The sequence below is a fragment of the Caloenas nicobarica genome, chromosome 4 (genome assembly GCF_036013445.1).
Source record: "Caloenas nicobarica isolate bCalNic1 chromosome 4, bCalNic1.hap1, whole genome shotgun sequence".
Taxonomy (NCBI): domain Eukaryota; kingdom Metazoa; phylum Chordata; class Aves; order Columbiformes; family Columbidae; genus Caloenas; species Caloenas nicobarica.
The window spans coordinates 26,937,178-26,954,415 of NC_088248.1; the positions used below are offsets into that span (position 1 = coordinate 26,937,178).

Sequence of the window (17,238 nt, forward strand, 5' to 3'; positions counted from 1 at the left end):
GTCTGGGCTCTGCGTGCGCGAGCCCGCCCGCCCTCCGAGGGCCGTCTGCCGATCTCCGGCGCTTGCCCGCTGTGGCGTCTGCTAGGGCGCCCGCTTCCCGCTCAGCGGCGGTGGGGCGGGCGGCGCGTGCTCGCTGGTGGGGCGAGCGACCGTTAACGGGCGAAGGAGCAACGCTTAAAAGGCGAAAGGCTGAGGTGATCTTGGCTTCGTTTGTCTGTTTTGCTGCTTTGCTGGGCTTCAGGGATGGCGGCTGGGAGGCTTCGGGTGCCCGTAGTGGCTCCCCTGGACTCCGCAGCTCCACCGGTTGCCCCCAGAGCGCGGAAGCTCCGTCCTCTTTGTTTAACTAATCTTATTCTGCTTTACAGGCTTGTAAAAGGTACGATTTCGTAGTGAGGTCTTATCCTGCTGTTGGCTGTGGTGGAAACAGGACACGGGTGTCCGTGGTGGGAGTGTGGCTGGGAGCTGCAGCAGTACACGGGCTCACGAGTTCGCTGGGGTCAGACATGGAGTTTTGCCCGTTACATCTCTGAGTTAGTTCCAGCAACCTGAAAAGTGAAGGGTGTAATCACAGTTAGTTTAAAATGGGTGTCGTTGTGTGGCACCCTCATTTATAAGTCACCTAAAATTTCAGAGTTCCTCACTGAAAATAGAGAGTTATGCTGACCTCTAAAGTAATCAGTGGTTTTGGTTCAAATATCAAATAGCTATCAGATAATTACTTCCCAATGTGACAACACCTGGACTTTAGAGTGTATTCTGTGTCCAAACTCCTTGTTTGGGACTCTGGCTTGTCCCATTGACTTTTAAAGAATTTGACGTTTGAGGTGTGGGTGTCTTCAGCAGTAGGGGCACATCATATATCTTTCTGAAAGGCAAATGGCTTTTCACTGAGGTTGTATATGTATGGATGGAAAACTTTCAAATAAAGAATTCAGTGTTTTGTGGGAGAACCTGTATTTATTTATTTATTTATTTTCTCTAGAGATGGGCCAATATTTCCTTATGCCCAAATTAAACATTTCTGATGAGTTGTGGTGTTTGTGCCTACCACTCATCCAGAAAGCTAAGTACCTTGAACCATCCCCATTGGAAAGGGTGGTAGGATCCTTTCTTAACCCTTATGGTATCCAAAGCCCTTTTACTTAGGAAAAGTGTTTTTTAAAATAATAACACGTGTTTCTCTGATATTGAGCAATGAAGTATAAGAAAGCATCCCAAAAATTTAGAGAGCCTGGCCTTGTCCAGTTTTGGCTCAAGAGCACTGCTGACGTGGCCATGTTTGTTGTAAACATGTAATTTGGCAAATAAATATCTTTGAGGGGTTTGCTTGCTGTTCAGCAAGGTAGAAAAGCTCTGGGGCCATGTGCCAGGTTGTTGCTGTGCAGGGGAAAACAGGGTCAATGGAAAAGGAAAAACATGGCCAGCAGGAGGCATTTGGTTCTTAGAGATACAGTAGAGCCCTCTGAGAGTTTTGAGTTAAGATTGCTGGAAAAGGCAATTGCTTAGAAAAAGCGTTTACTTAAAAGAGGCAGAATGCAGGGCAGGTTAAAGATGAATTGCAGGTGTGTGTTTGTGAAGTACTACAGAAATGAGTAGTTGTTCTGCATTGTTTTATTAGGTTGAGGGGTTTACAGCATCTAAAAGGTTATGTAGCTTCTTAAGGACTGGAAGTGCTCAGGACTTCACAAGAAAAGCAGTAATAAATCAACAACTGCTTGACAAAAGCTTATTTTTTTACTGACTTTTGTGGTGTCTTTTTAGATAAATGCATTTGGTTTTGGTGTCTGTTTTTAGATGGAGGAGGAAGCTGTTAGTTTCAGAATACTGACAATATTTAGCTTCAATTACATATGTTAGTTAAAAAAATATTTAATTCTTTAGTTGATTATGAAAATAAAATCTCCAAAGCTCTTACATTAAATTTCGATGTGAGATGTGTTTTTTCCCTGGAAGGAAATGAAATAATTTTAGTCCCAAGTAGAATTATCGGTTCCTTTCTGTGTTAATTTGCTAGTTGCTATGAAATTTACTGTAATTTGATATGCAGAAAAAACAAAATACTACAAAACCACAAATTATCTTGGTAACCATCAGGAGGGCTGCATCAGGCTCAAAGCTGATGGGCAGATGTGGTGCCTGCAGCATTTGGAGGGCTGGATGTTGGATGTTGTTTCTTAGTAGGAATATGGAGAGTGTTGCAGTAGCATCAAATGAAGGGAAATTCAGCACCTGAATGAAACTTCTTGATGTTCTCTTAGACTTAACCATCAGTGGTATCTGGCTAAGCTGCTGTTTCTCACTGAGTTGATTCTGTTCCAAAAATGTAATACAGCAGCTTTCTTCTTCTAGTTAGTTTTCTTTTTCCTTTAAAAGCAATTAATTTCTGAGTTCCAAGCCTTAGGACTTGGGGTTATTCTGGACACACAAACTCCTGAGGCACGAGGAGAGGAACTGCTTACAGGAATGTGCTGGGTTTAGTTTTTAGGGCAGGTTAATACCCCCAGCCCCTGTGGATCTGCAAAATGTTCTAATGTCTCATGTACTATTCAGACCTGTTTCCTAATTTTTTTTTTTTTTTTTTTTTTGGTAATAGTGACAAACACAGGCAGCAATGTGGGTAACAAGTGATTATGGCAAAAAGCATTATTAGCTGGGGCTGATCTGGGAGTGAATGTTGATCTTCCTTGTGTTCTACCAAATTTTAAAAAAGCTTAATAAGGCTGATAATTATGGGAAGGAAGGTTGTTTTGGCTCCATTAATTCTAGGTGGGATGAAATGCAACAGCACAGGCAGTGTTTGCACGCTGGATGGGGTGACAGGGCTGTGGGTCACAGCTGTGGGCTTCGAGGGATCCTGCTCAACACATAACCAGAAGCGGGAGCGTCTCGTCCCCCGTGTGCGCTGTGGAGCCTGTGCGGGCTCGCAGAGTGCAGCTGCAGGACCCAGGGAGGGGTGCGCCATGTCACAAGACAGCTGAGGAGCGGATAAAGGACGATACCAGCGCCGGCGATACCTGGGCACGGCCGCGCGGGGCCGGGCTTCTCTCTGAGCCCGCCCCCTCACTGCCGGCCACGTACGCGCCACGTCGCGGCGCAGGCGCGGTGGCCGCTTCCGTCGCGGAGGGAGGCGGCGGGTCCGAGAGAGGGGTCCGGGGGACGCGAGTTGAGCTCCGCCAGCCGAGCCGCCATGAACTTCTTGCGGGGAGTCATGGGCGGCCCCAGCGCCGGGCCGCAGCCCTCCGGCGCTGAGACGGTGAGCGGGACAGGCGGCCGCTCGGCGGGGCCTAGGCGCTCCCGAGTGGCCCGGTGGAGTCGGTGAGGCGCAGGGGTGCGCCGGTGCGCCGCGTCCCTCGCCCGCTGCACTGGGGCTGCGGCGGAAGCTGGCGGCCGCGGGGCGCCGCTCGGACCCTGGCTGCGGCTTGTTTTCGGCAGGCTGCGGCCGGCTGGACCGGAGGGGAGTGCTGCCGGGGCCGTTCTCGCAGGGCAGCGTGGGGGAGGCGCTGCTGGAGCGTCCCCGAGTCGCGGCCGTGAGGGTCCTTCCAGCTGCCCCTGGCGCTGGGTGGTGACAGTGTGTCCCGCGTCAGCTGAGTGTTTGGGAGACAGGCAGGGCCGGCCTGGTGCCTTGGAGTGCCAGCATAGGGGCGGGGAACGGCCTTGCCTCTCCATTCCCGGTCTGGGAAGTGCAGCCGGCCGGGAAAACGATTTGCTACTGTTGCCAGCAGGCAGGTCCTGGAAGCCGTTCTAGGTTTCTGCAAGTATCCTGGGTTTGTCTGCCTTGCTGTGACAGTTTTGGTTATGTTCAGGTAGTCTGAATGTGCGGTGCCTTATTCTGCTCAGATAAGTTATCGTTTGAATGTGGTGAATTAACAGCTTTGCCTTGCAATGGCCGAAACGAGGCTGTATTTTGTGGACTGATTTGGAATCAGTTATGTTGTTGTGGTGTGTTGTCTTTACCATGTGTCTTGTACATTTCCAGATTCAGAAGCTGTGTGACCGTGTGGCTTCTTCTACCTTATTGGATGACCGGAGAGATGCCGTACGTGCTCTTAAATCGTTATCAAAGGTAAGTACCGAATTTCCTGAAGAGTTGTATGGGTTTTTTGTAGTTTTGTGATGTGTTGCTTAAAAAGCTTTGTTTGGACTTTGGCCTAGACCACTGACTATTCTATTTTTCTCCAAATAGAAATACCGACTGGAGGTGGGCATACAAGCTATGGAACATCTCATCCATGTTCTTCAGACAGACCGGTAAGGATGTTGCTAGCCTCTGGTGGTGACCTTCAGCTGATAACCTGACCCTGCTCTGCTGCTAAAACTGACAGACTTCATACTGATAATGCTAGGATTTTTAACAACTTTTCCGTCCTGGTGGCTTTCCATGATGACAAACTGAATTGGAGCATATTTACAGGTGAAAAGAACAGTTTTCTTGAAATGTGGATGAGAGGGACAGAAAGATCAGTTCTAGAGTAAAGATGGTACCAAAGCGTATCTTAATGCTCCCAAGTGGTCAGTTTCTACTACTGTGGAAACAGTGCAAGGTAAATCCAAAGTTAGAAGGTTAGCTAAATAATGTATTTGAAATAACCCAAGTCAATCTGTTACTGGGCAAAAAGTGAACTAGACAGAATTCAGAGGAAATGAATGAAGTCAGCAAATGTTTTTTTTCATATGTGTTGTCATCAGCTGAATTGGTAGAATACATCTGTCTTGGGGAATAATGCAGGTGCTTATATTGAAGGGTTCAAGTTAATGTGAGAGCTGGACTCCATGTAGAAAGGGCTGCTGTTAAGGTATGACAGCATTCTGAATACTTTACATGGATTAGAATGTAACACTTATGCAATTCAGAATTTAAAGTATCTTTGCTGTCCATCTCTTTCTGCAAGCGATTGCGTTTCTGTACTTGATAGCACTCACGTGTTGTAACTTGGAACCTGTTTGCGGTGCTCTGATTTAAGCTTCAAATACTGCACATTGTTGGTGCTTAGGTAGGCAAGTGTTCTGTAGCTGCTTTTCAATCTGGATTTGAACATAAAACTGGTAAAAAAAAAAGCTGTCATAAGGGCATGTGTGGAATACTTGCATGCGCATACATGAGAAACAGGAATTAGGAAAGTAGCAGTGCAGTGTCTAGAAGGAGGCATCTTGCTCTGCTTATGTGTAGAGGACAAGAAACCTTTCAGTGCTTAGCTGAAGGCTGTTGGTGGCCTTCCTTGCTTGGCCGGTTATGCCAGCTGGGAAGAAGGTATGGGGCTGGTGTCTAGATGAGTACATGTTATTTCCATTCTTTTGGCTGGGTAGTTAAAAATGGATGTTTGGCCTGCATGTAACTTGTATGACGAAAACAGTAGAAGGGAAGGTTATAGGAGTAACTGTTACTGATGTGAAGGGGAAGCCCTTCAAAAAATTAGGTCAGGGACCCTCCTTTCATCCACTTATCTGCTCTTGAGGCCAATTTGAACTTTGAGAAGGGAGGCAGAGTCTATTGATCTCCTTTCCTTTGAGATCCCTTGAGAGTAGGGAGTTAAGAGCTTTTCTGTGCTTTTTGGGCTTCATTTGTCTCTTTAGAAGTTGTGTGTGCTGGAGCTCTGTTCAGATATCTGGGGCAACTCAGGCTGCAGTTCAATAAAAACCAGTAAATACATCTTCTTGGTTTTTGGGTTTTCAGCTGAGAAGATGGTGTCTTCCACAAAATGTTGATAAAACATGCATTAGGAAATGAGTCTATGGTGGACTAGCACAGCAGCTGGCCTACATGTTGTATGCTCATGTGATGGCAGTTTATTTGTAGCTTCTCTGTCTGATACATTCAGGTACGTGTTACAGGTGGTATGAATGCACCATTTGTTGTCAGTAATTGTAGAGCTGAGGCCATGGGGACTCTTTCAGTTGTAAGAATACAAATCAGTGCCAGCTCACCTGAATAACTGCTTGATAAATGAGTTGCAGGCTCAGCTGTCCCAATACCCAGTGGGACTGGTGTATTGAACTGGGAGGTTGATGGTCTGACAGAGAACAGTGCTGTTGTGTCGTCAGTGTTGCAGTGTGTGCCTGTGGGTGTGATCTTTGGACCTTTCTAGTGTCCACTTGAGGTGTCCTGAAGCTTTCTGAAATGGAAAATGCTTATTTCTTCCTCCTGTTGTCCTCTATTTTTTTTCCATTGCAGCCACTTAAGATTATTTTCAAGAGGCAGCAATGCAACTTCATAGAAGAGTTATTGACTGAAGTTGTCTTCTGAGGTGTCATATGAGTGACTTACATATGTTGGTCCTGTATGTTGACTGTGTTGCTGTGGAGTTTCAGATTACAGAAGGTCTAATTTGTTTAGAAATAGGCAAGGACCAAGAACAGAGAATGCTGAAGTCAAAATTGTGACTTTTGTTTTCTTCTGTAGTTTAGTTTTAGGCAAGTATGCTTTTTCAGTGATTATTAGATTGGCCTGAAGATGGGTGACTGAGTTAAAACTTTTTAGCTATGAACCTGCTGATGGTTATCATGTTACAGACCGGAGATATCACGCATTTATCTGCCCATTGTCTCGGATGTACACATGTAATTGCCGTGGTTTTTGTGCATCACAGTGTGAACATAACCTGTGGGATTCACCTCTTACTTCTCATTTAAGTAGAGGCAGGACTTAGTTCTCCTGTATCAGATAGTGCTTAATTTGCTCTCCAGCCTTTTTTGCAGGGATGGGATGTTTGGGTGGAAAGAATTACTGGGTGGTGAGCCAGCAGCAGGCATGTGTGTCTGAATCCACAGAGCCTTAGTGTGTGTGAAATGGATAGCTGGTATAGAGTGCTGTAACATGAGAAGAATGGCACGTGCAACCACCCTTTCCTATTATGTATTTACCAAAATAAATGGAATAGTTCAAGATGCACGACTGTTCGATCTTTAGTAGCATTGGTTTTGCTGGAATATGGTGCAAGTGGTGGAGAAGCCGACTAGGAGAGGGGCACTGCTGGATCTCATCCTCACTAACAAGGAGGGTCTGGTTGAAGCAGTAAAGGTTGAGGGCTGCCTTGGTTGCAGCGACCATGAAATGGTGGAGTTCAGGATCTCGTGTGGCAGGAACAGAATACCAAGCAGAATTCCAACTGTGGACTTCAGCAGGATGAACTTCGGCCTTTTCAAACAATTGCTAGGGGAAATCCCATGGGCAAGGCTGCTTGAAGGTAAAGGGGCCCAAGACAGTTGGTTAGCATTCAGGGACTGCTTCTACCAAGCTCAAGATCAGAGCATCCCGACACATAGGAAGTCAAGGAAGGGAGCCAGGAGACCTGCGTGGTTGAACAGGGAACTGCTGCGCAAACTCAAGTGTAAGAGGAGAGAGAGTTTACAGATCATGGAAGGAGGGGCTGGCCACTTGGGAAGAATATAAGGCTGCTGTCAGAGGATGTAGGGAGGCAATTAGGAAAGCTAAGGCCTCCTTAGAATTAGACCTGTCGAGAGGGGTCAAGGACAACAGAAAGAGTTTTTTCAAATACATGACAGATAAAGCTAATGCCAGAGGCAATATAGGCCCACTGATGAATGGGAGGGGTGCCCAGGTGACAGAAGATACAGAGAAGGCAGAATTACTGAATGCCTTCTTTGTCTCTGTCTACTCTGCCGGAGGCTGTCCTGAGGAGCCCCGTACCCCTGAGGCCCCAGAGGAAGTCAGGCAATGGAGGAGTTTGCCTTGGTTGACGAGGACTGGGTTAGGGACCAGTTAAGCAATCTGGACATCCATAAATCCATGATGGGATGCACCCATGGGTGCTGAGGGAGTTGGCTGAAGTTATTGCTAGGCCACTCTCCATCATCTTTGCCAAATCTTGGGAACCGGGAGAGGTGCCTGAGGACTGGAGGAAAGCAAATGTCAGTCTAGTCTTCAAAAAGGGCAAGAAGGAGGACCCAAGTAACTATAGACCGGTCGGCCTCACCTCCATCCCTGGGAAAGTGATGGAACAACTTATCCTTGGTGTCATCTCAAGGCATATCAAGGATAAGAGGGTCAATAGGGGCAGTCAGCATGGCTTCACCAAGGGGAAGTCATGCTTGACCAACCTCATAGCCTTTTATGAGAACATAACGAGGTGGATAGATGATGGCAGAGCAGTGGGTGTGGTCTATCTTGACTTCAGTAAAGTATTTGACACAGTCTCCCACAGCATCCTTGCTGCTAAACTGAAGAAGTGTGGTCTGGACAATCGGGTAGTGAGGTGGACTGCGAACTGGCTGAAGGAAAGAAGCCAGAGAGTCGTGGTCAATGGGGTGGAGTCTGGTTGGAGGACTGTATCTAGTGGAGTGCCTCAAGGGTCAGTGCTGGGGCCAGTATTATTCAATATATTCATCAATGACTTGGATGAGGGAGTAGAGTGCACTGTCAGCAAGTTTGCTGATGACACCAAACTGGGAGGAGTGGCTGACACACCAGAAGGCTGTGCTGCCATCCAGCGAGACCTGGACAGGCTGGAGAGTTGGGCGGGGAAAAATTTAATGAAACATAACAAGGGCAAGTGTAGTGTCTTGCATCTGAGTAGGAACAACCTCAGGTTCCAGTATAGGTTGGGGAATGACCTATTAGAGAGCAGTGTAGGTGAAAGGGACCTGGGGGTCCTGGTGGACAGCAGGATGACCATGAGCCAGCACTGTGCCCTTGTGGCCAAAAAGGCCAATGGCATCCTGAGGTGTATTAGAAGGGGGGTGGTTAGTAGGTCGAGAGAGGTTCTCCTTCCCCTCTACTCTGCCCTGGTGAGACCACATCTGGAATATTGTGTCCAGTTCTGGGCCCCTCAGTTCAAGAAGGACAGGGAACTGCTTGAGAGAGTCCAGCACAGGGCAACGAAGATGATGGAGTGGAGCATCTCCCTTAGGAGGAAAGGCTGAGGGATCTGGATCTCTTTAGCTTGGAGGAGACTGAGGAGTGACCTCATTAATGTTTATAAATATGTAACAGGTGAGTGTCACAAGGATGGAGCCAGGCTCTTCTCAGTGACAACTAATGGTAAGACAAGGGGTAATGGGTTCAAACTGGAACACAAGAGCTTCCACTTAAATTTGAGAAGAAACTTCTTCTGAGTGAGGGTAACAGAACCCTGGAACAGGCTGCCCAGGGAGGTTGTGGAGTCTCCTTCTCTGGAGACATTCAAAACCTGCCTGGACACCTTCCTGTGTAACCTCATCTAGGTGTTCCTGCTCCGGCAGGGGGATTGGACTAGGTGATCTTTTGAGGTCCTTTCCAATCCCTAACATTGATTCTGTGATTCTATTATTCCAGTATGAAAAACTGAAGCAACTCTGCTGGTAAGAGATTATTTTCTAATGCAAATAAGCTCATTGTGAAATTGCTATTTAATAGAAAAGTCATTTGGCTTTAAGACCTTTTCAACAAAGTATGACAACACAACTTTTATATTTTCTCAAGAATTATATTAACTATTATTCATGTAGTCCTTGAGTTAAAAAGTAGCTTTCATCTCTGGCGTATCTCGTGATTTTGGTGAATCAATTGTTCCTTCCATTGAAATGTGAAGTGATAGGCACAAGTACTGTATCAACTCTGTAGTAGTAGTTCTTTCTATTCTTGCATTTGCAACCTCATTTCTGTGCTAATCATATAATTTCCTTGTAGTAAATTCTGTTGGGTTTTTTTTGAGCTCTTTGTGTTCTAAGGCATGCTGATATTTTCTTAATTCTGAAGTTGATAGTACAAGATGAGAGGCATTTATAGTTTCATTTCCTATCTTTAGGAGGGAAAGGGCCTGGTTTGTATGACTGTGCTGAAACGGCAAGTGCTTCTTGTGTCCTGTTCTCATTTCTGTCCTCAGAGTTTATACAGCCTTTATTCTTGAACAAAAATATGACACTTTTGTCTCATTTTAAATGAGCACAGAGTTCCACTTGTTATACGGTTTAGTTGCAGATCGCCTTAAGCTCTGTCTCCTGCCTGGGCTGAGATGACTTAAAGTCAGTTTTCTGTAGAACAATTTTTTTTCACTAGCTTTTCAGCTATGCGTGTCAGCCAGCCTGGAGCTCGATAACACTCCTGAGTCAGCCTTTAAAGGTTCCAGACTCTTATACATACCAGTGTTCTTATGCCATATGTTTATTTTGTAATGATAAAGTAGGAACTGTGATCTACTAGAAGAGCTTTCCATTTCCTGATTTGCTGTATAGATGTTGCCACATACCACCAGGGATTTTTTGGAAGAAAATATTGGCATTGACTGTAGAATAGGCCAGTACCACTTAACTGTTGGTGTGGGAAAGGGCAATAGAGCAAGATGTTAACTGGATCTTTAACTCCTTTGGTTCTACTTGGGTAGCAAGGTTTTTAAATTTCAGTATGACCATTCTAATAGTTTGAAATCTAACATGAACCTAAGAGAAAGAATTATTTTTTTCTTAAGATACAAACCTCAGCTATTCATATATTACTAGTTCAAAATTTTCAAATTTTGACAGGCTTCTTATTAAAACTTCTGTAAGAGGTAATGTGTTTTTTGTTACCCCTTTTGTAGCTTTTCCATGAGCTGAGTTTTTAGGGGTAACAATATGCCCTCCTTTCCAGTCATGCTGTCACTGATGACCTGGTAGAAACACTTTGCTTTTTGATGCTTTTCTTGACAGTATAGATTATGCTTGTCTCTATTCTGACAGTGAAGTGCTGTAATTTTAGAAGAACAGATAAAAGCATTTTTGAGGCACCCTCCTGGGCAGGATAATACACAGGTGCCTTCACTTCCACATGATTCTTTTCTGCTCTTTTTTGTGAACTCATGGAGTGCTGCTCTGACATTTCGATTGAGTGCCACATAAAAGCACTCTTATCAGAGGGAAGATGCCTTAGGTGGCTTATGCTGGATTGTTGCAGTGCATAAAGGCTGCATCTTTTATGGATGCAAGAGAGACTGGAAGTCTATTTGACTGATTTTTTTTTCCCCCCCTCTCACTATAGAGCAGAAGCTGCACAGCTTCAGTCTGAACAGAATTATCAATAACATGTTGTATGTGGTGAATAGCAGATGGTAGTGAAATAGAACAGCAAAGATCGGAAGGATGCTGCTATTCTCATTTTGTGATATGTTCTTCTTTGGACAAGAGAAACAAGACCTGCTTTTTCAACTTCTATGTAAAATTTGCTTATTCTTTTGTAGCTGTTGTGATTTCCCTAACAAAGAAAAGGAAGAGTAAGACTGAGACTTGGTTTTGGTTTTTGTTGTTGTATTGGGGTTTATTTGTTCGTTTGCTTGTTTTTGTTAAAGCCTCCAGGAAATAATTTCTTTGTGTGTTTCAGATATGGAATTGTTTCAGTTGCATGAAAAGGAAACCATAGTCTTTGTAGTATTGTGTTGAAAAACTAAAATTGCAAGGAAGGGAAAATATAGGCAGGATGGAAATATGAGCATACTTTCTGCACGAGACTGTTTACATGGACTAAAAGCTTCCTTGACTTGCTTTGACTAACAGTTCAGCAGAGAAGATAATTTTTTTTCTTTTGTTTTCATTATAGGCCAGTTTAAAAGTAGGTGGTATGAATGAAGTGACACACACTGAGGAAATATACATGTGTCCTGGGAGGGCATCAGCAGCACAAGGATTCAATTCAAAACCCAACATAAAAGAGCAAACTACACTGATACCTGATTATTTCTAGCTTTTGTTTTAGTGTGAGATTGATAGGGAGATTAGGTGTCACTTTGACAGCTCCACTAAAGTCCTTGCTGTAGTGATGCAAGACATGTAGGTACAGATTGCTTCTTTCTGTCTTTTTAAAGCTGGTGGATCACCTTGAGGCATCTCTAGTTTTCTCAGTTGTGACAACTGCTGTATGTTTGTCATCTTTAATTACTGGTCTAACAGAGATAGCTGGCCTCAATTAGGGCTTAGCTTTCAAGATTGCTGGTTAGACGGGTTGTTTTTTAGGCCTCTGCTCTGAACTGACTTAGTAGCTTCTTAAGATGCAAATTTGTCTTTGGTGTGGAGGCTTTACTTTGTATGCCTTAGTGATCAGGGAAAGCAAATACTTAAAAGTTTGAATGAGATCTTGCTTTGACAGTGTGCTCTTCTGATGCTTGGGCAAGACATGAAAATATCTGTGAAGTTTGTCCTTCTGCCTTCTGATGTGCCTGTCTTTGTGATGTTACGTTTTCTTTTCGTTTTTTTGAGCAGCTGTGCATTCATACTTTTCTGGTTTATAAGCAACAAAGCAAGCAGCAAAAATGGTTATTCCAAAACACTTGTACCTTGTCTTTGTTTTAGTATAGTATTGACAGATTGTCCAGGCTTTGTAATGCAGAATAAACAGGTCTCTCTTAAAGCAGGGCTTACTAAGAGTCTTGGTGTAAGCAGGTGAACTAACACTTTGGGATGAGATTGACTGCCTGGCAGCTTCCTGGGGATACTTGGAGTTACAAATCTCTTAATGACTGGGTGTAGTCTGCGTTGGTGACACAGAGGCTGGCCTGTTCGGGAGAATCCCCAGCTGTCATCACAGCATTCAAGTGGAACACGAGGTTTTGGCCTCGAATTCTTGCTGATGGGTAGCAGGGAGGGTCTTTCCTGTGGTGATGCTGAAGCTTGTGTGCAGTTTCCTTGGGTGACTTTTCGGGAAGGGGTCTGAATCCCTCCTAGAGGTTGCTGCTGGTATACATGAGAAGCAGGTTGGAAGGAGTGACTCAGGAAATGGAAGACACGCTTACAGTGAAACTTCCTATGGTCATGATGTGGCTGCCTGGGGGAACATAACTGAAAAAAGGAGTTTGACTCCATTTAGGGACTGGACAGCTTATGATTATATGGTATTATACAATATCTGTCAACATCAGTCCTTCTCACTTGTTCTAATGCTGCAAAAGGAGCTGCCTGTGCAGAAAAACACTGTTGTAAGAGGAGTTGGAAATAAGTCATTAAAGAAAAGTGGTTCTTTCATTTGCAGTTCAGATTCTGAAATAATTGGCTATGCCTTGGACACTCTCTACAATGTAATATCGAATGACCTAGAAGAGGAGGAGCAAGGTAAGCGCTTGGCACCAAGTAATAGTTGTATTGACTGTGGAGCTGCTTTCCTTGGTGGTTTTGCTCGAATTATAAATTGTAATACTATGTGATTGACTAATGTTGAAACTTGCTTTGTTATTGTGTAGCTGTTATTACAATGCTAAAAATCTTTTGCGCAGCTTGCATTAAAGTAATACTGGATCTCTTGCTTATTCATTTTAAAATCTATGTTCTGTGAACAGCAGCCAGATTGGAATAGGATAATTCATTTTTCATGTTTTTGTAGTTTGTAAATAAATAATCAGGTCTGTCTTTGCTATTGGTAAAGGACAGTTCTGGCTGTTAGGGTCAAAAGGGACACTGCTAACTGATGATTTTGCAGGGATATTGAAAGAGAAAACCTCAAGTACTTATGATAAGGTGCCTATATCTAAGTGTGAAAAATCTTCTTTTCCAGCCTTACTGTGGCATTTTAGAAAGAGACTCTGTTCTTCCCAAGATAGATGGAGAAGTAGACACTATACAGCCAGGTTGTGAAACTCCCTGCTGCTCCTGCCTGCATTTTATTTTTGAAGGCCTTTCTTGATAGGCCATCAAAACTGGTTTCAGTGGACAATGAAATGCTTGCAGCTATTAAAAATAACACCATATTTCACAGAAACATCAGTATGCTGAAGAAAATGACATCAGTAACCCAAATTAGGCTTGGGCAAAAAGACTGTTCTTAAAACTAAAAGCATGAATCGGAGCCATGAGTCTCCAGACTGAGGAAGAGCCAGATGCTTCTGACAAGTAAAACAGCTGCTGAGTTTAACCATTTCAGGCTTTTGAAGGGTGATTTGTGTGGAGGGCAGGACAGTCCAAGTTGCCTTCCTTTTAGCATCAAGGATGTGTCTAGAGAGTGGGGCTGGGCTGTGTGAGTGCTGGCCCAGAAGAAGCTGTGTCTGTCAGCTGCTGAGCCTGCGTGTGCTCACTCCTATCACTGGGGAAAATGCAGTTACAGTCATGCGAGCAACTGCTGAGTAGGTGACTGCCAGAAAAGTTACCAGCTGTTAAACTGCAGTACTTGGTGTAGTAGAGCCAACTGTGGGATTCAGTTGTCCTTTCTGACACTTCACTTGTGCCTTTTTGTGGGTGTTCTTTGGAAAATCACTTCTGTTTGTATTTGCAAATCAAGTCTCGACTTGATCACTGTTTAAACTGGTAATCAAAGCAAAATGGCCCTAGACTTGCTTTCCAAGGTTTTAAGAGGAAAACAACAACAAATAAAAAGGGTTGTAGGACATTCATTCTGCTTTTGGATGAATGAACATGATGATCAGGTTTGTCAAAAAAAAAAAAATCAGATGCCCTGAGCAAGCATGAATACAGTGTGAGCAGAAGTCTACATTGAAGATGACCGAACACCTGTGGGTTCATAATGCCTTCCATTTGCCATGCACCGCAAGAGTCTTTATAGTTATTGATAACCTTTGTATTTAATTTTTCAGTTTCCATTACCTGTAGTGGAGTGCAAATTCTCCTGTGAATGGGTAAAATGTGAGGCGATAGTGCCATTGGAACTGCAGTCTCTTACCTGTATTATTTACTCTGAGGTATTTCTTCAAAGGTTCCTTAAGTGATAAATAACCTTATGGAAAGTAGGTGATAGTTCTCCAATCTGGATAAATTTCTGCCAGTATGTTGGCAGTATGTTGTGCAATATGTCCTTTCATGGTGCCTTTTACAATGAATTGTCTTTTACATAGCTGTAAGAGACTTGCAAGCTGAAGTCTTTCTGTGGTATCTTATTCTTAACAATCTCTCAAATCATTGCTTTGCTTACTTGTCCTTCTTTTCCTTATTCATCTAGCTGACTGATTTTGGTGAACGAGGTTTTGAACAAGATAAGAGTTTTACAGTGCTGGTGAATCCATATTTATGGTAGTGGCCTTGATTATGAACTTGACAAGAATCTTATTAGCAATCTCTTAAGAAGAGCAAAGAATTGACAAACTTGTTATTTATGCGAGATCACCAGTGTTACAAGAGTGTGGGGTTATTTTCTATGGCTGCTTTTCTAAGAACTACCTGCAGGAGTAACTGCTGCTGTAGAAAGCTGGGATGGCTGCTTTGAAAATCTGAGCTTAGGTGACTGTTGGTTGTGCTGTTTGGAAAGCTATTCAAGTTGTGAACCTTTCTCTTGTTTCTTTCTTTTTTTTTTTTTTTTTTTTCCTATCTGCACTGACAGATGATTCTGAAGGTAAAAGAACCTTTACTTATATAAATGTGGCACTTCGTTATTGGTCTAGTTGCTACTATCACCCATAACACTCCTTGCTGTTTAAAAAGGACACTGTAAAGACTGCATTGGAGCTCAGTGAAAGCTTTTTGTGTTCTGCTGTGTGCATTTTCTTAGCTGAAGTGTCTTCCCAGTTTTACTTCTTGTTTAGGGTGTCTTGAAAGTGTGCAGCCTCAGCACTAGTAGAGTTTTAATGAGCAAAAAAGGTTGTCAGAGTTTCTGTTCTCAAGAAGCCCTGAAGTTCAACACAAATGTTTGTGCTGCATGTAAGCATCCTTCACAGTGTCTCTTTTAAGCAATGCATGTTAAAATAGACTGTTCGCTTTTACTGTAAGCTTACCACTAACACTTCATGTGCTCTCTTTTTTTTAAACTGCTTTTATCAAAATGCACTTAGTCTGATTTTAAGATCAAATTCATTGCTGGATGTTAGTGAATCACTACAAGTTAATCTTAATAGGTGGAAACTGTTCCCTTCATTTGAGCCATGTGACTGTAGATTTAAAGAGCAATTACAGGTAGAAGTGTGGTTGCAAGATACGTGGTGTATCTGCGTAAGTAGAAGATGCAGTTTCTCTTTGCCCATTTCTTTCTGTCTGGCTCCTCTTTTTTTAAGTTTACTAGTAAAAATATGGGAAAAGCAAGAGTTGGAGAAAAATATTGACCAAATTATAGTAGTCTTTTATAGAAGAATCCAAACCATCCTGAATTAGAGGCAAGCTTTTGCAATAAATAAAAACTACATCAAGCTTCTAAGAGGCTGTGTAAGTTGTGTGTACTGCTCTGGTTTTGCCTTAACACCCAGAACTTGTGCAAGGACAAGGGCTGTGATTAGGAGGAATCCATAGTTCAAACAACTGCTATTTATAACTGAGATTGGGTAAAGGACAAGATGTTCAGTCACAGCTCGTAGAAAATTCAAAGTGAAATATTTTGGTTTAAGCATCTATTTAAAAGGAAAAAAAAAAAAAACAAACCAAAACAAAAATAGCCCTATGTTTTTCCCTTGGTTTGCAGCAAGCTACAGCACAATCCATGTATGATTCTCAGCTGAGTTGCCTCTTATTCTATAGTTTCAGCTGCTAAAAATTTACAGGTGATGGGTGATGCTTCTCTGTCCCCCTTGTAAGCCTGCTTCAAGGGAGAAATATAGCTGTGCTACATTAGATAAATGATCAGCTATTCTCAGATATCTGAAAGGCCAAGTAAAAACCTCCTTCCTGTATTGGGAATCCTTACAAATTAGATGTTATAAACTGATAGCTTGCAGTAAATCACTGTAGCCAATGGTTTGAATTCAAAGGAAATCAGGTTGGTTGAATTGTTTTCTTGGCACCAATTTTTTATGGTAGAGTCCTTTGATTTCTTTGTTTTGCCATACCCTGTACCAGGCTACAGAGTTTTAAGATTGTGTGGTCTTTGACCCTTTTTATAGGTGCTTAGTTGTTAAGGGTTGGTTAGTGACTCTTTTGATAAGGCTGTGAATACTGCCGTTAAAGCTGGGAGAAAAATTCTTGTTTTGCCTTCAGTTACCCAAACGAGACCTTCAGATTTGGTCAGAAATTCAGTGGTATTACCACATATTTTCTGTGCTTCATGCTTCAAGCAGATCCTGTGCCTGTGATTTCATCAGCTCACATGGGACAGTGTGAAGGGGGTAAAGAAGGAAGTTATTTGGGGGGATGTGTGGGGAGAGGAAGCTTTGTAGGGAGAAGGGTACTTGACTGGTATTAGATATGAGTGGATGTGTCTGGCATGGTGCTCCCCTAGTAGCTAATTTGTGTTCATTTAGCCCCTTGTCTTTCTGTGCTGCTGTGAGAAACCTTGTGTGAACACAACCAAGCAAAGAACCAACCTATTTTTTATACTTGATGAGAGACTTGTTTCATATGGGTGCCCACTGGTGTAATTTACAACTAAATTCCTGCCTCTGCTGAGTGGGATTGGATTTGACCCTATTGCTAAGC

At 43.3% G+C, this 17,238-nt stretch overlaps 1 protein-coding gene across 5 annotated transcripts in view; it reads left to right on the top strand.

Annotated features, from left to right (window-relative positions):
- Positions 1-18: 18 nt before the first annotated feature.
- USO1 (USO1 vesicle transport factor) overlaps positions 19-17,238 on the top strand; it is a 42,778-nt gene continuing 25,558 nt past the window's right edge. For 2 of the 5 annotated variants that reach the window (XM_065634442.1, XM_065634444.1), the window contains exons 1-5: positions 3,110-3,253; positions 3,977-4,063; positions 4,184-4,248; positions 12,929-13,008; positions 15,221-15,232. In XM_065634442.1, the coding sequence (XP_065490514.1) occupies positions 3,188-3,253; positions 3,977-4,063; positions 4,184-4,248; positions 12,929-13,008; positions 15,221-15,232 (310 nt within the window). In that variant the 5' untranslated portion in view covers positions 3,110-3,187. Of the gene's footprint in view, positions 195-3,109; positions 3,254-3,976; positions 4,064-4,183; positions 4,249-12,928; positions 13,009-15,220; positions 15,233-17,238 lie in introns of those variants that run through there. The other 3 variants (XM_065634443.1, XM_065634445.1, XM_065634446.1) reach the window with 2 other exon arrangements.